The following is a 23,170-nucleotide window of genomic DNA, read 5'->3' as shown; positions in this document are numbered from 1 at the left end:
TTATAATATTTATATAATACTTCTAGATTGCTTAATATAAAACCTAATTATTGAGTTGGTCTTAATCTTAAATATAAGATATATTTTTTATATTTATTAGTTTTTTTTAAATTAGTTCGTTAATACTTTATTAAACATAATCAAGTAGGAGAATAATGGAGGATATTAAGAAAGATCATTAGAGTGTTTTAAGAAAAATATGTCACTTTTTTTATAATTAACTAACTTACCTAACTTTATTAATATAATGAAATTAATTAAATAAGTTTTAGATTAAGTAGCATATATACACACACCCCTACATGCATTGGACGTACATGTGTAAATGTGTTTGATATTTCATGCCATAATAGTTTTAACGGATGAATGGACTTTTGGCAACAACAAAAAAGGGGGGGGGGTGGATGATCCGGATAATAACGTAAAAATCAAACATTCTTAAATGATAATGCTTTTTTTTTCTCCAGAAAAAATTATAATATGACCATTCACATCTTTTGCTATTTAAAAAATAAATGATAATATATATAATCGTAAAAGTGATAACTAATAAAAAAATATAAAAAAACTAAAATATGCATTTAGTCTTTCATCTTCATACAATGTTTCAGTTTAGTTTTTTAACTTTAAAAAATATATTTTTAATCATTTAATGCTAAAATTGTTAGGTTTAAAAAATGATTTTTTATAACAATCAAAATTAGACTTAATGTGTTGAGATTTGAGGATATTTTGTCAATATATAAAATCTAAAAATATACTTTAAAGTTAAGAGACTAAATTAAAAATATATATAAAATTAAAAGACTAAACATATATTTTAACAAGAAAAATATATAAACGTTATTGTTAATAATTATGAATGTGAAGGTTTTTTCTAATTCCAAAAACACATATCTGTTACTGAGAGGACAGCCTCATCCTCCCTGGCACTTTCAGTCTAATTATTACGAATTTCTTATTTCGTGCACTGATCACAGGGACGGTGAACTAGTGTGGCTGTATATATAGGGTTTATTTCATATTTGATAATTCATATTTAATATATATATGTACATTTAAATTTATTATCGAACTACTAGTATTATATATTGAAAAATAAATAAGTAAGTTTAATCTATTAAAATTTGATAGGAATAATTTCAAACTGCAATAAAAAAAATTATATTTTAATAGTTGTCTCTCTAGTATAATTTTAAACTGTTTAAATAAAATTTGAGTTAATACAAACTTTGGTCTTTCAAATTCATTTTCATTTTAGTTTTGGTTCCTCACATTGTCTTAAGTTTTGATCCCTCAAATTTCTTTTTATTTAAAACATTAGACTCTATAATCCAATAAAAACTTGGATTATTTTATCCTTTGAAGGACCAAAACCTATTAGTTGAAATTTAAAGGATTAAAACCAAAATGAAGATAAACTTAAAGGATCAAAGATCATATTAACCCCATAAAATTTTAATCAATTAATTTTTTAAATTAATTTTTATTTTTTAATATGTTAATAACATTTTTCACAAATGTTCAATTGAAAATTATACTAATTCAAATTGAATATAATATAGTTGAGATGAGAACATAATATTTGTCGGCCAAAAAAAAAAGAACATAATAATTGACCCAACAAGGTTTGAATTGAAAGCTAGCATGTCACAACATGATAAATCACTATTTAAAATTCTTAAAAAAAATGTCTATATTTAGTGTTTAACATGTTTCTTTTCTAATTTCAATAAATAAAAGTAAAAAAATAAAAGAATTCTGATTTTTTAAATTATAAAACACATTTTAACTTTTTATTTTTTAAGAATATGTAACCAAAAACACACTTTCAAATATATATTTTTATTTTATGTTTTTGAAAACCAAAAATTGTTTTGAAAATAAGAAACCAATCAGGCCCATTGACATAAACGGCTCCTTTTTCTTTGTTTCCTTTGTAACTAACAAATGCTCAACACTTTGTATCAAAAAATAAAAAAAGAAACGAAGGCTCAACGCAAATCCATATCCTAAAACGGCCACAGGTAGAAGTTACGAGGCCTCTTTCACCAAAAAATGAAATTTCTTAGTTTACAATAAAATAGATACAAGTCATACTAAAGAATGCATACTTTTTATATATACACGCAGGGTCAGAGCCTCTTGTATATCAAATGGCTGCTCAAGTTGCGCGCGCGCGCACATATATATCACTCGAAGTACTATCTCCAGTTTTAGTATAAAATTTAATTGAGATGTTAGATTTGGTCTTTAATATAAGATTTCAGTCTATTTTGTTTTCTAAATTTAAAATTAAAAGGCATTTCTATCTAGTAATAGTTTCAATATATATGATTAAATAAAAATAATTTAAGAAAGTCAATATACATTGATTAAACAGAAGTCTAATATAATGTGACCTAAAGGAAAGCAGCCATCACCCCTTAGAAATTAGAATCAACCACCAAATCTATCTAAAGTTGCTACTTTTTTTGAGGAGCTTTAAAAAGGAAAACACCTTGCCTTGTTTGTGACCTTCAACTTCATAAATATATGTATACTATTCTGTCCCTTATTATAAGATTCTTTTAATTAAATTATGTGGTTTAAGAAAACAGTTAAAATTAATTAAAAGCAAATAATATGTAGCAAATACAGTTTTTTTTTCAATTTACCCCTATATATAAATAGATAAATGTGAGAGAGTAATAGTAAGATAAATGAAGAAAGAGAATATATTAAATATATTAAATTAGAGGTAAAATAAGTAATACTGCATTAAATGCTCAGATAAGCTCAAAGAAGATCTTATAAAAAAGGGACAAGCCTATTTAAAAAATTAGATCTTATAATAAGGGACAGAAGTAGTATGTATATAATACTGCTGATTTAGTTGGACACCATATAACTGATGAAATGACTATAAGTTAATGCAATTTGTGTTGCAAGCATCACAAATAAGCCGAGGTGCAATTCATAGTCTGTCTTTGTAAGAGAGAGCGTGTAGTAGCAAGATCGTGGAAGTCCCACATCAGGGAGCTACGAAGGAGGAAGGGGGAGGCGGGGGCTATAAAAAGAACGGGAGGGCAGCGATTCCAACATACTTACCTGGACGGGGTCGATGGGTGATCAGGAAGGCCCATGGCCTAGGTTGACGACCTCCATTGCACTTCGGAGGGGTGTTGCCCTAAGGTCTTCCCAAGGGGGAGAGCCTACGTCATAATTTGTGGCAGTGGAGGCCTGCGTTCGCGCGGCCCATACCCAATCTCCGGTTCAACTTTTGTTCCTTCCGTTCATGGCTTGAGGATTGGACTTGGAACCAAGGGAGGCGCCGGATTCTGTAAGGTACAACAACTCATAGGAAGAATATAAGATTATTGATTTTATGCAGAATTTTGGTGGCAAATCTGTCTACCCTTGTTTCATTTTTGTTGTAAGTGAAAAAAATTTTAAGATATTTGCCTCCCTTTCCATGATTTATAAAGAAGGCTGCGAAAAAATCGGCAGATTATGATAAAGACAATACTAATTTCTCTGGTGCGTGAGGTGTAAATCTACTCATTTAACCAGATGGAGTATGAAATCAGATTGTTTACTTGACTTCGACGTGGGTGTGTGTGTGTACACATATGTGTTCTTTTGGCTGCTATGACTGCGGCTAGGTTGACTTGTAGCAGATGATTCTTGCTCTATGGTTGATGCTAGTTTGGTCTTATTTTTCTCAAGGGGTAGGATCTTGCAAATGTATGCCCTTTTTCTGCAATGGTGAAGGACCATACTTATCACCGATGCACTTATTTTACACAGATTTCTTATATGGAAGGCATATAATCTAATTCATATGTTCTTTGTCAAGTATGGGCTATATTTCAGATTATATAAAACTAGTAAACTAGGCATATATATTCAACACAATTGAATTTTGCCTTTTAGAACACTATTTTATGGAACTTCGTCTAATTCGAATAAATTTCCCAAGTTCACCAAACAAGGAAACATGTTCAGGGCTTCAAACCCTTGCTGTGACCAATGATTTGAAGAGTTTGCAAACAAATATGAGGAGGGAGATAGTTTATTGTCAATGATGCCGTAACCAATTTTATTGGCGTTTGGAAAGAAAAACCGACACTCTCACGCATTCATATGGTAGTGCCACAACAGAGATTGGGGTTTGTGGGATGTTATGGGATCTGTCATTTCAATTTCCAATTTCATTTGTGAAGGGTACATTCTTTTACAAGCTACTTATGCCAAGCAGTTGATCAATCCTCACAAGTTTCTGAAGATAACAAGAGCTACCACTACCTCTTTTGTTAACTCTGTTGAAGCACAAACTCAGTCCAAATACAATAAGTCCAATAACACAGCCTCAAAACCCAATCATTCATAATTCTTCCAGATTCATCTATTCTAGGGCTACGTGTCCTGTTATCTTTCTAACTTTTTCACTGCTTGTATCACGGTACACTTGTATAAATATGTAGCACTGTAGCGTCTTTATCAATAAAGATGAATTCAATTTTTCCTTCAATGCTCTTTCTGCATTTATTTTCTTCGATGATGATTTCCCTGCCTTTTACCGTCATTAAACTCTTGGTGTTTGCTAGTTAACATTTCCAGTTTAGCGGCCTCCAGATTCTTTGGTTGATTTGATTGTGATATTTGTGGCATCCACCTATTAATAGTACACAAACAACATATTAACTGTTGTGATTTCATCGAATTGACCTGATCTATTAAGAAATTTAGGCACAACTTCAACATTTTTCTGTCTTTCTTCCAGATCATGTCTCTTTGATTCAGCCTCCATTTTGACAGCATTTAGGTGTCAACTAAGACATCATATGCCTTTCTTTCTCCAACTGTTTCACCAATTCTCCCACCTGCTCAACTAAGAAAAGATGACAAAGGGAACAGAAAAAGGGGGAAAATTAAAAGCATAACACAACAAACATCTTTGCTCAAATATGAACTTAAAACAAGGTGTTTGGTGTTGAGTTAAAAGGACAGAAAATATTACATCCACAATATATCTCATATCTTGAGGAGAGCCGCTCTTTTATGAACTTAATTCAATTCAAAACTAGCAAAAATAAAAGGTTTTAGTCTCCCTGATTTTCATGCAGAATTACAGTAACTTTACTTGTCAAAATGTTAGAGGCAGCACCTGATCTTGTATGGCTTGCATCTGAGCAAAGTGCTTTGACGTTTTCTTGTTAGCCTGAGAAAAACAATAGCCAGAAATATATCACATCTGCCATGGCCTGTATGCATTCTTATACTCATGAGCAGTTTGCGTTATAAGATTTGAAAAGACACCTATTCTTCTCAGAGGGATATGAGAAATTTTCAACAATTTCTCCCTTAATCTATTAAAATTTGATTTAAATAATTTAAAACTGCAATAAATAATTTTGAAAAATATTTTAATAATGTTTTTTCCATTGCCATTTTAAACTGTTTAAATAAAATTTTAATCAATTAATTTTTATTTAATATTTTAATAAATTTTCATAAAATATCAAATTAAATGACAATCATTTAAATTTAATATGATAGTTGAAATCACTACCAGAAAAAAGGCTTTTCACGGCGGTTTTGAAGGCGAAGTGATAAAGGCGACGTTGAAAGGTAAAGAAAACACGGCGGTTTTGAACTGCAATTTTCCACGGCGGTTTTCTATAAAACCGCCGTTGAAATTTGACTTTCAACGGCGGTTTATATAAACCGCCGTGGAATATTATTTTAACGGCGGTTATATATAACCGCCGTTAAAAATACATTTTTTTTTAAAATTCTGCTTGATTTTCATTTTTACCACCCTGCAGTTTACAGTTCCAAATAAATGTAGGCAGTGCAGATCACGCAGAACAAGATCAATTAGCTAGTTGATATATATACAGCATTGAAATTTCTTTTACACAATTCGAAAATAGGGAACCGGCCAATATAATAGAACTAGGTGGTTAATTAAGACCAAGGAACACGTATTGGCTAGGTCCAACAATTCTGAAATAGAAGTAACTACTTCTCTGTACAATGGAAATCATGAACATGTACATATAAGAGGGAACCGAGAGAAAACATCTAACAATGAATTTTTTGAGAAATAACCTATCTATTTGAAAGCTAAATTTCAATTTTTTCTACCAATGTTGTTGACAAAGTGTCCCTCATCAAGTTGATGTCATCCATGAGATATGGTGCAGTATTTTGAAATATCTGTTAATCAAAAATAACATAGTAAACTTAGTCAAAAATGTGAAATGAATTGAAGAACGTCATGCAACGTAACTCATCTTTACCTCGTCTAATTTCTCAGTCGTTCCTGTCTCAATTATGTCATTCATGTAGCGGATGACATAATATCCACACTCAACATGTCCTTGTTGACAACGGTACTAAAAAAATAAGATATAAAATTGAATATTAGACATTATTGATTATAAACATTAACTTTAATTCATCCAAAAATGTTTAAAAGTTAGTTCAAAACAACATATACCTTTGGAAGAATCCATGTTGGTGCTTGTCTATTTTGTTTAATCGCCACAACATTAAAAGTATGAAAAGCCCTATCAACATTATAAGAGAAAATGATATTAGAGCATGCTTGTATAAACTTCACAAGTAATAAATATATAAATAAAAACTAACGTGTCGATGACATCTTTGGTTTCTTCGGATGGACTTCCACAGAGTGAATCGAACCAGTAAACTTTGTTGTCAAAAGGGGCACAAACAATTAGAGTCCAATGATAACTGCAAAAGGCAAACCATGTTAATTATAACCCGACACATACAACTTGTATATCTCAAATACAATAATACACTTACCCTTCCACGTAAGGTGCAAAATATATTAGCTTTCTGGTCTGAGTCATTGTGGTCATAATGTAGATTGACCTTGCTTCCACAGTATTAAATTCTTTCTGCACCCTTTGAGGACACATAAAGCCATATGTTCCTTCAAGTCCTCCGTTTCGACAGATTTGATTAAAGTGCCTGTTGTTCAAGTAAAAAACATTAGGACATGCATGAAGTATAATATGTAATAAGAAAATGATATTGTAACTTACAAAATAGCGAGCTGCATGAAAGCTATATCAAGCTCCTCAAAGTTGAGGAACTGAACGAGGTCCCTCTTGTCAATGGTGAAGTCGTATGTTATATCTGAACCCACAACCCCCAACGGCATCTTGAAAGTCACAGGCTTATCCATGTTTGGCACCATGGAATGAAGAACCTCCAAACTGGAATACATAAGCGCAACATCACTAGGAAGAGGCAAGAGTACAGGATCAGATGATGCGCTCGTTGTGGCCTTCTTTGCTGCCGCCTTCTTCACCATTGGCTTTGCAATAAGTCTCTTTGGCCACAAAATGAAATGTCCTTTAGCTTGGGCCAAGAGTCGAACCTCATCAGTAGGATTGGGCACTGGTGTACCCCCTGACCACGAACAATCCTCTCCACTGTCACCCTTGCTTGATTGCTCGGAATTTTGTTGCCGTGAATCGTTGTGCCCATGAATGCTCGACCACTAGCAACATGAACAGGTGAATTTTCATAATCCACATAGAGAGAACACGGCATCCCATTGTCTTCGACAGGGTCAGGGCTAGGGTCAGGGTCAGACACTGTCAGTGGCTGTGTCTGATTATTACTGCCCTTCCGCTTTTTATCACAGGTGAACCCTGAAACATAATATGAAATTAGTTAAGAAACATTAAATAAGTTTAAATGGATCAAATGAATCTTTAGAAGATTTAAAAAGATGTGTGATTATTACCTGGGAAGGTTCAGATACTCGGGGCATCTGGAATCCGCTCGTACCCATCATCATCAGAGTCTGTTGAAACTTGGCATCGAATTCGTCACGTATCTTTTGCATCTCTGCCATGTGTTGTTGACTTAGTTCAGCTCGAACTCTCTCTGTTTCTTCCTGTAGTCGTTGGTCGAGCTCCTCTTTAGATACCATGTTAGCGGGGGATGATCTAGTGCTTCTTCGTGAAGCAGAGCCAAAAAATTCTTTAATACCAATCCCTTTAGGGGTCCCTCGGACTCTTCCGGGATGGTCAGCCTTTCCAATAGCAGTGGCCAAGATATCCATCCGTCCTTGAGGGATGAATGTACCTTGAGATAATTGCTCCTCAAGTGTATCCTATATCATTAAAGCAACAAATTCAATTTAAGATAATTGGAAAAAAACAATTAATGAAGCATAATTCTTAAATATTACTTACAATCCTCTCAGCAACAGCAGCAGACTGTGGAGTAATGTATTGACCCTTTTTAATCCTCGCCGCCTTCCATTTTTCTTGGCGAGAAGGACGCTCAATAGGTGGCATGTAGCCAGTAGGATCTGAAGCAGCAGCCATCTGTGCATTCTTCAGTCGTTCCTCCATCATACTTCTTTCCAACCCACCATACCCTGCACGAGACATGGTATGTGGGTATACATTCTGCTCAGATATTTGTTTGTTCTTCTGACTCAATGCCTATGACAATGAAACCAAATCGACAAAATTAGTTTAGTTAAATAAAATATGACCTGATTAAAAATTAAGTTTGAAGAAACCAAACCTGAAATGCAGGGTCTTCACGTTGCTTCACAAAACTCTCCCATGCCTCTTCACTAATAAATGAATATCGTTCCTTAGGATGCTCACCCTTTCTTTTTCCACGAATATAATGTTTTGTAAGCGTGGACTTAAAATCCCTCCACCGTTCATCAATTTGCTTCAACAGACGGTCTCTCATTTGCTTAGTGGCAGGAATATCAAATGTCAGCTGCAATACAATAATAGCATAGAGTTATAAAGTAAATAAGCAACTATAATTGAAACAAGTAGAGAAAACAATGCACAATATACCAATATATCCTCCCAAAGGTTTTTCTTCAAATCTTTGTCCACCTTCTTCCAGCTAGGAATGTCAATGCTAATCTTACTGCGTGCGAGATAACCCACATAACTAGTAAATTGAGCCCCATCCTTTCCTATAGGCTTCAGATCATCATCAAACTCCACTGTAATCCTCATAGGCTGTGTGCTCTCATCACGTAAAGCTAAATGCCTCATATGGGTTGGCCCTCTACCCTTTCTCCGGCTAGTAAAAGAGTTGTCGTCACCAGAACCCTGTTGACCGGATCCGTCCATTTCCTGTTTAAAGAACAACGAATTAATAAATGTAAGAATAAAAAATATCAAGTTAATATAAAACATTATATTATTAAGTATATTTAGCAAAAAAAAATCAAATAATTCATTTGAGGCTTATAACGATTATCCTCCCAAATTCCTTCACAATGATCATCTCTAACAGCATAGTCATCATCTACCAAATCTAATTCAACTGCTTTAGGTCGAGTAGCTGTGAAAGGCGGGGTTTCATCAAGATTAAGCTCTAAGTCACCATCATCTCCACCAACTCCTTGCCTTTTACCTTGAAGCACGATAGACAATTTCTTTTTTGCTAGATCGGGAACGAAGAACACTTGTTTTGCTTGACTTGCCAAAATAAATGGCTCGTCTCCATATCCAAACCTCTCAAGATCGACCGAAACAAATCCAAATTCTTCATCCACTTGCACAGCATTACTATTAACCCACTTACATTTGAAGACGGGAACTTTAAACTTGGTATAACTAACCTCCCATATCTCTTCTATTATTCCATAATAGGACATTGCCGCCAACATTGGGTTTCTGTCTTTAGAACTAGCAAAATGCATGGCTTCCGCTACTACCATCACCCCACTATTCTGCATAGTACTCTTATCGTCTTGGGTTTTTGTGTAAAAAGAATAACCATTTATATCATATCCACCCCAACACAAAACCTCAAAAGAAGGCCCTGCAGCTAGCCTCTGTATTGTCTCAGAAGGATTGCCATCTTTTAACACTTCTCGCTTGAACCACTCTGCAAATGACTTATTATGTTCATTAGCTAGTTGCATATCACTCTTTCTTGGATTCAAGTTCCTCAGCATATTCTTGTGAGCATTTAAGTAAGGCAAAACTTCATCCGTGTTGTTTAAAATGTATAGATGTGCCTGCATTACAACTTCTCTTGACATAGACCTCACTATGACACCCCGTGTTCCCTTGCTTCTCCCCTGATCATGTCGAGATTGAGGAAGACCAACTGCCTTTACCCTATCAAGATATGCGTTACAAAACTCAACTGCCTCCTCAGCTACATATCTCTCAACAATTGATGCCTCAGGCCGATAAGGATTCTTAGAGTACCCTTTTAGGATTTTCATGTATCTCTCAAAAGGGTACATCCATCTTAAACACACAGGGCCACAAAGTCTTATCTCTCGCACAAGATGAGCTATCAAGTGGACCATAATATCAAAAAATGATGGAGGAAAATGCATTTCCAATTGAGAGAGGATCACATAACCTTCATTTTCTAATTCATCCAACTCAGCAGGATCAATGACTTTGCTGCAAATGGCACTAAAAAACATACAAAGTCTTGTAATAGTATTTCTCACATCGGTTTTCATAATGCCTCGAATAGCAAGTGGAAGTAATTGTTGCATCAACACATGACAATCATGAGACTTCATTCCCGTTATCTTCAAATCTTGCATTGAAACAAGTTTGCTTAAATTAGAAGAATAACCTTGTGGCACCTTAATACTATTGACAAAACCACAGAAACTTCTTTTCTCTTCTTTTGATAATGTGTGCGCAGCTGGATGTAAATAAGCCTTCTTACCATCTCTTTCTTGTGGGTGAAGGACATTTCTTATTCCAATTTCGACTAAGTCTCGTCTTGTATTGATTCCATCTTTAGTCTTTCCACTTATATGCAAAAGTGTACCAACAAGGCTCTCACATACATTCTTCTCCACATGCATCACATCTAGACTATGCCTCACATCAAGACTTTGCCAATATGGAAGATCAAAAAAGACAGATCTTTTTTTCCATATATTTCTCTCACCGGCAGTCTTCTTCTTCTTCTTACCGAAGACCACATTAATTCCCTCCACCCGCTGATAAACTTCTTCTCCAGTTAATGGTCTTGGAGCCATTTCATATTCTTGTGAGCCATTAAATGCCTTTTTCAATCTACGGTAAGGGTGATACCGACTAAGAAACCTTCTGTGACCAAGGTATACTGTCTTCCTGCCATGTTTAAGTTGCATATAGTGGGTGCCTTCTTCGCATATCGGGCATGCTTTATGCCCCTTAACACTGTATCCTGACAAATTTCCATATGCTGGAAAGTCATTTATCGTGGTGAAGATCATGGCACGTAAATTGAAGGTCTCTTGTTTATATGCATCAAACACATCAACACCTTCCTCCCATAATTTCTTCAGATCCTCAATCAAAGGTGCCAAATACACATCGATATCGTTTCCCGGTTGTTTTGGCCCCGAGATCATCAAAGATAGCATGATATACTTTCTTTTCATACATAACCAAGGAGGCAAGTTGTAAATTACGAGGAGCACTGGCCAAGCACTGTGTGTGCTACTAAGATTACCATATGGGTTAATTCCATCCGTACAAAGCCCTAGCCGAAGGTTTCTTGGCTCGCCACCAAATTGAGGAAATTTTTGATCTATTGTTTTCCATTGAGGAGAATCTGCTGGGTGACGAAGCTTTCCATCACATATTTTCTCATCGAAATGCCATCTCAAGTTCTTTGCATCTGTGGCATTAGCAAATAGACGCTTAAATCGTGGTATTATTGGAAGATACCACAGAACCTTTGAAGGAGAACCTTTGGTCATCTCATTATAATCACCATCATCTTTCTTCATTTTGTATCTTGAAGTCCCACATTTAGGGCACTTATTCAACCCTTCATAATCATTTCTGAATAATATGCAGTCATTAGGACACGCATGTATCTTCTCATATTCCAAACCCATCGGACACAAAATCTTTTTTGCCTCATACATTCGTTTCGGAAGTGAATTCCCTTTGGGAAGAATATCACTCAGCAATTCAAGCAATTCCGTAAAACTAGCATCGGTCCAACCATTTCTTGCCTTCAAATTCATCAGTTTCAATACGGTTGTCAATCTTGTGTAATCATCTTTGCACCCCGGGTATAAAGGTGTCTCTGCATCACTACACAAAGTTTCAAAGGTGGAAGAAAACTGTGTAGAGGATTCAGACCTTATATCACGAAACATATCCGAAATTCTATCACCAAAGTCTTCATTCACAACCTTCTCATTTGCAGACAGTGTAGTCTTTCTAATTTCTCCATGCCATATCCAATTTGTATACCTCAAATTTATCCCATCACAGATAAGATGCTCTTTTATCTCAGAAATACTCCGTCGACTATTGTTTAAACATTTGACACAAGGACAATAGTACAATCCATCTCTTTTACTAGGGGCATTTCTCTGAGCAAACTCAAGAAACTTTTCAACCCCATCCTCATATTCCTTGCTAATTCTCTTAGCTTTCATCCAACTACGATCCATTGTTCTACAGATTATTTAAACACTTTACTATCAATCAAAATTCATAACGAAGAAAAAAAACACAAAATAACAAACAGATTATTTATTACTAAATTCTTATATTTATTACAAAAAATTACCAAAAATTCGAAATAAATATCAAAAAATTATAAAAAATTTAAAAACTTCACAACTATCAACTCCAAACATTTAAACATGTTTCTAATACAGTATATAAGAAGGAATTAAGGTTTTCTCACATCCAATACCCACCAATCAACACCAATCCACAGTTCAACCACATAAAAAATGCAAAATGAACAATACAAGCCAATCATAATGTAAAACTAACAAACCCATTTCATATATAACAGATTTTCATGGCCAAAATATTCAATAAAACAAGAAAAATTGAAAAGAATGAAAGAAAGGATACTCACAGAGAGCAGAGAAGACTCAAACGCGAAGTGAGGGCTTCGAACGGCAGCGACGGCGGCGGACGCACCACAAGCTCAATGCAGGAGTTTCAACGGTGGGATAGTGTGGGGTATGACCGGTTTTTGGTGGTGGGACGAAGGGGACCGCGACTGAGCAAGAATGAGGCGAAATGAGAGGCGTTCGAACGGCGGCGGACGGCGGCAAGGCACCACAAGCTCAATGGAGGAGTTTAAACGGTGGGATAATGGCGGGAATGGCTAGTAATGGCAGTTTTTCGGTGGTGGGGCAGAGGGGGACCACGGTGCACTGAAGAAATGAGAAAGAAAGTGAAGCAACTCGAGCGCCGCGGGGTTAGAAGAACACACTTTCCACGGCGGTTTTTAAGAAAATCGCCGTGAAAAGTTCAGCCCCTCTTCATTTTATTTACAAAAATGCCACTGCCTTTTTTTCCACGTCGTTTTTCTGCTTAACCGCCGTTATTTTGCGACATTAAAAGTCTTTTTTCTAGTAGTGAATAACAAGCGAAAAAATCCTCTTCTAAGCTAATACAGCCCCTTACGTACAATTTTCTGTAGAGCATACTATCTTAATATAAAAGTTAGTTGGTTAATTTGAGTGGATTAATGAAATCAATTAAGTTAGTTATTTAATAAATAAATATTGTTTTGCTAATCAAGTATATTGACTAGAATACCATTATCACAAAGATTACCTTGGGAAAAAATGAATAAACATGAGAAACAAAGTGGATTGGAGTTTTACATTTAGAACCAAAATAAAAGTCAAACGAGCTGTTATATTAAGGATCGAAAGTAATATTTTGCAACAATTCCTTTGCAATTTGATTTGCAACTATAGATTGCATCGGAAACTACTAAAAATGAAACTGGTATTTTAGAACCAAACTGTCATTTTTCTTCAATTTTTTTAATTTTTAAAATATTAATATAATCATAAAAAATATTTCTTATATACCATATCAAGAAAAGATATAATCTGTATAATGATTTTTATACAAAACTACTACCAGATATGGAGAGATCAGTAATTGAAAGAGAAACATTTGTTCTTATGATATGTTGTGATTGAAATCATTTAAATATATACATATAAAAGAAAAATGAGAATGATATGTGCAATTGACATATATTGGCTCCCTTTACTTTGGTTGCTTTGTACCCAACAAAGCTTAACACAAATCCATATTTTAGCAGCTGCAACTAGAAGCATTAATTGTTGGTTTATAGATTTCGAGCTTATTCATATTCCAGAAAAAAATACGTTGCCATTTATCATATATGCTACTTCCTTCCCTTGAGTAATCTTGAAGTTATCACCATTAGATGTTTTATTAGTCTAGAAACTAACAAGAAACTAAGGTTACTTAATCCCATTCAGGAACCCAGTCATGAGCAAAGTAACAACTGAAGAATATACATAACTTGTCATCAACCGGAATTCACCCTCCCCATGAATCCACACATCCTTCTGGACCTGTGTTCCCAAGTCTTTTCATCCTGATGGGTGTTGATTGAAAATGACGAAAAGAAGCAACTACGGAGCAGGCAAAGATAAAAGACAAGAGGTGAAAGCATGATGTTATAAGTCTCACATTGAGGAATCTCACAAGTATTGTGAGGTTTATAAGTTCAAGGAGTTCTCCCTCATAACAAGCTAGTTTTTTAAGATTGGGTTTTCTTCTTGGACTTGTGCTTATTACATTGGTGCTTTCATTGAAAGTTGATCAACTGGAAAAGGCTACCTACGGAAGATTCTAATAGATAAAAAGATCGAGTGAAGTGCATAAAATGGAGTCAACTCTAGAGGGGAGTACTCAAGCTAATCTTTTGGAATTGGGCTTTGATGATCAAGATGATGAATAACTATCCTCAATTAGAAAAACTAATAAAGGATCAACAACGTATTTCATCTTAAAAAGTGTTTGGATGACTCAAAAAGTACTTTTTATATCATAAAAATTACTTTTAAAACTATAGTTTCATTTTTATTCAAACTAGTATTATGGTAGAAGTCCCACATCGAAGAGCTAACGAGGAGGGGAGGAGAGCCCGAGGCTATAAAATAGAAGGGAAGGCGACGATTGCAACATACTTACCTGGACGGGGTCGATGGGTGATCAAGAAGGCCCATGGCCTAGGTTGATGGCCTCCATTGCACTTGGGAGGGGTATCACCCTAAGGTCTCCCCAAGGGGGAGAGCCTACGTCATAATTTGTGGCAGTGGGGGCCTGCGTTCGCGCGGCCCCTGCCCATTCTCTAGTTTAACTTTCGATTTCCTCATCTTGAGTAATATAATTTGGTTGTGCATGCGTGATGATTCGCTTTCTCTGAAAGTTCCTGCACCCGATTGTTGTTGTTGTTGCTGTCGGTGGTGTCTGGATGCGAACGATGGCTTCTTGGAACGATGATGGCGGGGATCTCTTGTTCTTATGATCATAATCGTCGAATAGATTGAATTGACGGAATGGGAAAGGGGAGGGGAATTCTTGTTGCTTCGGCTTAGGGCTTGAGGATTGGACCTGCTCGCCCATTTGTCTTGAAACAGAGCGGAGCTGAATTCTCGTGGTAGAACTCATGGGAAATTTAAGACTCTTGATTATTGTTTTGTTGATTTCCAGAATGTCGGCGTTTCATTTTTGCTGTGAATAAAAGTTGCAGCATGTATGCCTTTCTTTGCACGATTTATAAAGAAGGCTGTGAAACAAATCCGGGGATTATGATGAAGACAATGTTATTTCTCTGATGGAAAATGACATGGGAGGGAGAATGAAGTCAGGTTTGAACGTCTGCGATTGTGTACCTCACTTGGAATCTATTTATTAACCGTTGTTTCATTTTTGGCTACTATACTGCTGCTGCTATGTTGACTTCTATCAGATGATGCTGGTTTGGTCTTGTTTCTCTTTTGCATGTTTATCAGAATTGTTATCATGTAGTGGCTTGCATATGCATCCCCTGTTTCTGCAATCGTGAACGACTATGTCGTCTGTTTCTTTCCATTCTGGGGCCTGTAATTTGCAGACTTTCATATCACCTATACGAGGAAGCCCTATCATCTTGTTCTATCAAGACAAAAAAGAACAGAGTCGGGGATTGATAAGATGACGTCACCAGAAGCATGGATTGTCAAAATGAGTGATTAGCTCTTTCCAAGGATAAACGCTAAGAAAAATGAGTGACTTTTCAATTACACCAATAATAGATTGTTGCCTTCCATTTTTAATGATGCTTGGCCCTAAGAAATAGAGGTTTGTATTTTTAACCTTCTTTATTGAAAATTGTCTTTTTACTTTTTAGAAAACGCTGTATTATTAACCTTTTATCTTTAGGGGGAAAAAATTGACTTTGAAAGGTAAAGAAGAATAATTATTGTGAAATGTGTTCTCCAAGTTCGTCCAAGTTCTTCATAATGAAGGAAAATCATTTATTTAGAAGAACAAGCAATACGATGTGAAAATTGTTATATACACACACACACAACTTAAAATTTGAATCCGTTAAAATTTACAAGCAAGCATATTTAAGGTCCAAATGCGAGCTGATCAATGATGATGATGATGATGATAGAAATAATGATAATAATAATAATACAACGAGAAAATGCATCGAAGTCGTAGGCTTTGGCCCTTGAAGTTGAAGATCTGCAGCAGGCAGCACCTCAAAGGAAGAAACGCCCTGGAGCCATATTAAAAAGCTCGTCTTGTGGGACCACACATCAAAACCTGATCTGTCATAAAAAGAGGTCAGTTTGGAGTCGAGGGATCAAATATTTGACGGTAAAAACATTTTGACAACTTCATGGAAGTCCGATCCTAGTTCTCCGGCCCTTTTAGAAAAGCAGCATAATTTTGCTTGAATTTCCACCCTCCAATTAACGGGGATAGAGATGGCGTGTTTTTTTTGTTTCTAGTTCTTCTTTACTTGTGATTTGTAAATATGAAGGAAGCAACACCAACAGTAAGTAAAAACAAAACAGCAACAAAGAAACACAACAGCAGCTACATCATGAAGGCCATTGCTTCGTCAAGTATCAGCTATTTCAGATTCTATAACTGGTAAACTAAGCATGAACGTTGAACACAATTAAATTTTGCCTTTCAGAATACTATTTATTGAGCTTCATCTAATTTAAATAGATGTCCCAAGTTCAGTAAACAACGAAACAACCCTCACTGGCAAAGAGTATGCCCACCAATGTGGTCATGTCATGATACGGAGAGGACAATTATTTTTAGTCAACGATGCCATAATATTGGCGTTTAGACGAAAAACGGAATCTCTCGTACATTCATAGGCATAATCACCTAAGACAAAATGTGACTAGATGGCATCAGTGCACCACAACAGAGAATACAGGTAGTTCAAGCAGGTGACCAAGGCATTGAACACATCAATGTGCAACCCAAAACCAGGATAAAATCCCAGTAGGGAAGTTTACGCGCTGAAGGCATTAGGACAACTACCACCTATATAGAAAGGGAGATATGTAAAAATGTAAACTACCTGCTGCTTCAATCAGCTTTTGAACCCGATTCGATCACATGGGCAAGCAAGTCCTTATACTGTTGAAACTGCGACAGCAATTTGCCCGATTACGGGTTAGTAGTGCAATGAACAACTTCTAAAATATCAATAGAAAAAGCACAATGAACATGGCGACGTAATTAACGGTATTGATAATGGCGCAGAGATAACCACCCTATTCTCCCACTCTCTCACCAACTGCTTCTGCCAACTCCCCACTTTTCCTTTCAGCCCTCTCCTTCCATTGTACGTGATTAACGATTTTGGGGATTGTGGGATGTTTGCGGGACCCACGGGACTCTATCATTTCAAATTCCAATTTCATTTGTGAAGGGAATCATGTATTCCTTTATAAGCTACTTACGTCAACCAGGTGATCAGTCCTCACAGGTTTTTGAAGATAATGACAGTGGCTATGTACCTCTTTGGTTAACTCTTCATGTGTGCTAGCTAACATTTCCAGTTTAGCTGATCCAGATTCTTTGACTGATTTGATTGTAATATTTGTGGCATCCACCTATTAATAGCAGACAGGCAACATATTAACTCATGATTTCATCGAACTAACCTGACTTACAAAGAATTTTAAAAGATAGTAGTCACGATACCTCCGCTAACACAGCTTCGACATTCTTCTGTCTTTCTTCCAGATCATGCCTCTTTGATTCAGCCTCCATTTTCACACCATTTAGGTATGTAGATGCTTCCTCAGACTTCATATCCCTTTCTTTCTCTAACTGTTTCATCAATTCTCCCAGCTGCTCAACTAAGAAAAAGACAACAAAGGGAACAGAAAAGGGGAAAAATTAAAAGCATAACACAACAAACATCTTTGCTCAAATATGACTGAAAACATAGATACAGCATAGCTTGAACAAGAACTTACGCTTTCCTTTTCTTTCAACCAGTTTGACATCAAGTGACTTTTCCAGCACTTCTTCATCACTGAGTTTTGCTTTCAAAGCTTTTAGACTTTTCTCAATTTCTTTTGCAGAATTTACCTGAGAGGTGCTCATGTCATCAAACAAGGTGTTTGGAGTTGAGTTAAAAGGACAGGAAATATTACATCCACAATATATCTCATATCTTGAGTAGAGCCGCTCTTGTATGAACTTAATTCAAATCAAAACTAACAAAAATAAAAGGTTTCAGTCTCCCATATTCATGCAGAATTCACAGCAACTAAACAAATCAAAATGTTAGAGGCAACACCTGATCTTGTATGGCTTGCATCTGAGCAAAGTGCTTTGACATTTTCTTCTCAACCTGAGAAAAACAATAGTAAGAAATATATCAGATCTGGCATGGCCTGTATGCATTCTTATATTTATCAGCAGTTTGCATTATAAGATTTAAAAAAAGCCTAAACCTCTCATAGGGATATGAAACTGAAATTATTAAACCAATTGAAAACAAATAAAGAAATGAACAAGGTCTATAAGTTCAACTTTGAACTCTTTATCCAAGATTAACGTTCAAGAATTAAGGAAAATACTTTTTTTCACTTAGATAAAATATAGACCTCATAATATAATCGACAGAAGGGAAAAAAAAAAGAACATGCATATGAAGTTGAATAATTACCATGGAAATGAATAAAATACCTTTGAATAAAGGTCAACAAGGGCATTCTTCTCATGGAAAGTTTGCATGGCTGATCTTTCCGCATTCTTAGCTTCTTCTCGAGCTAGTTTTTGTTCCTCCAATGCTCTCTGAGCGAAATTGTGCAAGAGAATTTACGAGTCAAAGTTGGAAAACAAGTATTAGGTATCAAAACAACCCAAAAGACTTCAACAGGCATCTATCTTTAGTCAGGTCAACATTTTATTTCGTTCTTTATGTCCTTGTAAACATACCTTGATTAAGTTTTTCCTTAAGCTTAATTTATCAATATTTTTCCTCATCCTAGAGGGCCTAAATAAAACCCCTTGTTCAGACTGGAATCATGAGAGAATCAGAGCATTAATTACTGAACCCTCGAATGATATCACAGCCTCATAGGCCTGATCCCTTTTTATGCCAAAATATGGTCAACAGCCAATGAAGGGATTGCCAATAACATACCAACGAATATCACTATTGACAAACCAACAAATTTAGTTACTTTGAATAGACTCAATCGCTGTCATATTCATCTGCAAGAAAGAGAAGGATGACTGCCTAAACAGAGAAGCTGCCCAGAAATGACTCAATGTAATGTTTGGAAAGCCAAGAACAAGCGAGTGATGTCTTAGCTTATAAGCTTGATGAAAACCAATATTGGAAAGAAGATTGATTATGCCATCCGAGTTGTCCCCAAAAGTTCTGGAGATCACATTTAATATATGATTAATTGCCGCAAATCACATTTAAAATGTCATATTCTATGTTTTAAGGTGTTTTTAACTTGTTACTGAATGTTACAATCAGACACATCTTACAATAAATTATACAATTCAGGAGTAAAAAATGTTTTCCAAGTCATGATACATGTCACAATCTGACAACTGTGGTTGTGTGTATTAAATCCCCTCTTGTGGGGAGCAAACCACATCTAAAACTTGTCTACCTTGTTGCAATATGTTAGGGTGGGAACAACCTGTTTCAGAGGGATAGGTGAGAAGTGGCTTGCGCAAATATCATAACCCTATACATGACTTAGTTCAAAGGTGCAGCTTACTGTAATACAGCTAGCACCAGCCAAGTGCAAATTCTTTCTTTCCATACTTCAACAATTGACAACAACTAATTAAGCGCTTATAACAATTGTAGCTTCAACACAACAAAAAAAAAAAAAAAATCTTGATTATGTAAATTTAAAGTAAGCATTAAAGGAAAAGGGAAACACTACCAAAACCAGCTACTTCATCAAAATTAGAAAAAGAATTAGATCTTACTGTGGTGAATGGTACCAACAAGAATGAAAATAATCCAATAACTGCAATAAAGAAAACTTCAGAAAAGCAAATCACGGCAGGAAAAGTAAAACTATATAACCTACTAATTGCTAAATGAGACACATAAAACTAATTGGTTCAATCATGCCTGCAGAAGTACCAGAGTTATTAACACCAATAAACTTGATGGACAAACATTTTTAACTGATGCCCATTGAAAACTAAGAAACGACTAAAAATAGTACCTGCAATTTATCAGGGGACTGAACAACTTTTGATCGTAGGTTTGCATTTTCTTGAACACTTTGTACAAGGGTAAACTCAGCAGAAGAGATCTGCGGTCAGAAAAGGGAAATGGATAATTGAGGACTAATATGACTGAGGAAAAAAAGCCAACCCCCCCCCCCCCAAAAAAAAAAAACGCAGTGTTCTGACTGGAGGGAAGAGAGAATGGGAACTAACAACAAAGACTAAGTAAATCTCAATAATTAAATTGAAACAAAGCTAGAAGCAAGTAAAGTAGCAAGCTACAATGAGGCATGCAATGAAAACCCATCTGCTGGAACTATCTGGAAATAGAGTCATCTTCACACGAATGAATGATAACTTATCCAGAGAAATACAATGGAATTGCTGATTCTTACAAGCAGAAAATGGATATTGTAAGTACAGTGAGATCTGTCATAAATTTGGCTCTCCTATTTCCAAATGCTCTACAAAATAACCAAATTAAGACACAAAAATATAATCAGTCTTGCCACATATTTAATAACTCGCTCTGATAAAATTCCATTATCAGTCAGAGCAGTAAGAGATCTGCATCTACTATCAGTCAAAAGGCCCACTGTTGATATTAACATGGTGGAAAATTAAATGACATCTTGAAATACATACTTGCGGAAATTTGGTGGTCTGTATTTTTCATGTGTAACATATCTACAGTGCAAATGGGTTGAAGGGTATCTTAACGAGTGAGGTGTTTTGGCAAATAAGTATTGAGATGTAGTTTAACTGAAAGAATAGATGACTACGTGGGAGATTTATGACAAACTGAGTCAAAGAGTTCTGGTGAAATAATTTCCGATAAGAGGATTTCGTTGTAGAAATGAAAGTACAAAGTTTGCCTGAGAGACTCAACTCAATGGTGGAAATAAAAAGTTTCAGATGGAGGTGCTGGAAAAAAAATACTTGGGCTTTATCATTCATCTACTAAGTTCTAGCCAAGATTCACCTTCCCATCCATTTCCCCTGTCTTCTCCTTCAACTTCCGAAAAGTAGCTCTAAGTGACATCTGGTTGGTGTTAAGGGCAGCAATGGTTTGACGCAGTTCTTTACTTTTGCATCCACCTCTTGAACAAGAGTTGCCTCCCTTTCCCTGGCTTCATTGTAGCCATCAATTCTGACTTCAACTGTAATGGAAAACTGAAAGCATTCAATGAAATCTGATGCCCTGAAAATAGGTAAAATAAAAACAATTTGGTATCAACTATAAACCTGCAAGATCTTTGTTTCCTGATCTCTCTGCTGTTCCTCAAGAAGGTTGACTTCATCCACTATGTCTGTAATCGAATTCAATCTCGTTTCTCTAAGATTACAAAAAAAAAAAAAAGGTGCCATAAGATAATTGAAAAGCAATAACAGAAAACGCTGTGTGCCAGCTACTTTGAAGTCCTCGACAGTGCCTCCATGACGCAACTGACCTCTTGAGAGTTTCAACCCATCACCAAAGGTTTTTCCCCAAGTAGTTAACACACACAGAAAATCTCCATTCTAAACCAAGAACCCAACTTCATTAGCTCACTAAGGAATGTATTTTCTTCCCCTCTACATTTTAAGGCTTCTACTTTCTATGTTTACCTAATTTCCCACAAGTACATGGAGCCAAGGCAAAAAAAACATTCACCTATGCAGACAGAAATTTAGAAGTGCGCCCAGGAAAAACTCTGTTCTATCAGCCTCGGGTGTTAAAAGATCTTTGAGGGTAAAGTTCCTCGGGCAATCCAACGAGGCCACTACTTCCTTTATTCTGCTGTACATCTTCATTACCCGAACAGAGTCAACATGGAAGTCTGGGTTCTCAAGATGCTCTAGAGCAGCAAACTCAACATGGTCTTCCCTGTCCAAATTAGAGACTTTGTAAGTAAAAGAAGGCAGCAGGCACTAAAGAAAAAGTAACATGGGATTTCCAATACTATAAAGACTTGAACAGAGGGAACAACATGAGAGCAACAATAATTTTAAAATTGAAATGTTCTGATTTCCAATGGATAAGCCCTAGATTACAAATGGTCCAAATACATATGTAGTTATATATACCTATCATCAAATGAAGCATAACAATTTCATTTTTCCTATAACAATATGAAAAGTGCATGGTTTAATTGGAGAAACATACATTTGTTCAATTATTATTATTAGAGACTCATAAGCTTGTTGTTTTTTAATTGGAGAGCCTAATGGCAAGAATGTAGAAAATTGCACATAATTTTATCCATTGCATGTAACGGAAGAAGCAAGTTGGGAAGATCCACTTTTCCGAGTCTTACAAGTGCATACTGAACTTTTGGGGAAGAGGAGATTATTCAACACGTTACTTACGGATATTTGTCTCTTGGATTCAAATTATTTAATAGTATACAGTTTCTGTATAATATAAAACTAAATCTGCTAAAAGTGCCCACCCCGCATTCAAAAAGCCCTCTTGGCGTCTGTATGACATCCCTTTACATGAAAACATTCAGTTCAAGCTCACATTTCCTTTCCGTAAGCCATTACCGGAGCATGAGAACAAAAAGCCCTCTTTGAAATTGCAAGGGGAAAAAAAACTTAAAGCAACTGGACAGAAAACCAACACAGTCATGTCTGACAAAAATGAGCGAGAATGA

The 23,170-nt window shown here is 35.7% G+C and overlaps 1 protein-coding gene and 2 non-coding genes across 3 annotated transcripts; 2 read left to right on the top strand and 1 right to left on the bottom strand.

The window, feature by feature from the left end:
- Positions 1-3,082: 3,082 nt before the first annotated feature.
- LOC114743953 (U1 spliceosomal RNA) lies at positions 3,083-3,243 on the top strand. The gene has a single exon (XR_003740037.1). It is a non-coding gene; the product is annotated as a U1 spliceosomal RNA (small nuclear RNA).
- Positions 3,244-14,973: 11,730 nt separating this feature from the next.
- Positions 14,974-15,134, top strand: LOC114743952 (U1 spliceosomal RNA). Its single transcript, XR_003740036.1, has one exon. It is a non-coding gene; the product is annotated as a U1 spliceosomal RNA (small nuclear RNA).
- A 1,226-nt stretch (positions 15,135-16,360) lies between these two features.
- On the bottom strand, positions 16,361-21,679 carry LOC114743950 (kinetochore protein NUF2 homolog). Its single transcript, XM_028932141.1, has 10 exons — positions 21,651-21,679; positions 21,517-21,619; positions 20,531-20,620; positions 19,014-19,121; positions 18,622-18,675; positions 18,296-18,410; positions 18,018-18,175; positions 17,831-17,926; positions 17,389-17,456; positions 16,361-16,612 (listed from the first exon to the last, which is right to left on the bottom strand). The coding sequence occupies exons 1-9, from the start codon at positions 21,677-21,679 to the stop codon at positions 17,397-17,399; spliced, it is 813 nt and encodes a 270-aa protein (XP_028787974.1). The 3' UTR covers positions 16,361-16,612; positions 17,389-17,396.
- Between the last annotated feature and the right edge of the window lie 1,491 nt (positions 21,680-23,170).

Source organism: Neltuma alba, unplaced genomic scaffold (genome assembly GCF_004799145.2).
Source record: "Neltuma alba isolate B1F8T4 unplaced genomic scaffold, ASM479914v2 tig00004194_pilon, whole genome shotgun sequence".
Taxonomy (NCBI): domain Eukaryota; kingdom Viridiplantae; phylum Streptophyta; class Magnoliopsida; order Fabales; family Fabaceae; genus Neltuma; species Neltuma alba.
Note: the sequence above shows the minus strand (reverse complement) of the source record. Positions and strands in the feature narration are given on the sequence as shown.

What these genes read in the sequence shown, in the direction of transcription:
- LOC114743950 (XM_028932141.1), bottom strand. Translation starts at nt 21,679, where the DNA reads ATGGCTACAATGAAGCCAGGGAAAGGGAG. An exon ending in AGTCCCCTGATAAATTGCAG is followed by an intron (nt 19,122 to 20,530) that starts GTACTATTTTTA and finishes AATTTCGCTCAG; the next exon opens with AGAGCATTGGAGGAACAAAA. An exon ending in GGTTGAAAGAAAAGGAAAGC is followed by an intron (nt 18,176 to 18,295) that starts GTAAGTTCTTGT and finishes TCTTTTTCTTAG; the next exon opens with TTGAGCAGCTGGGAGAATTG.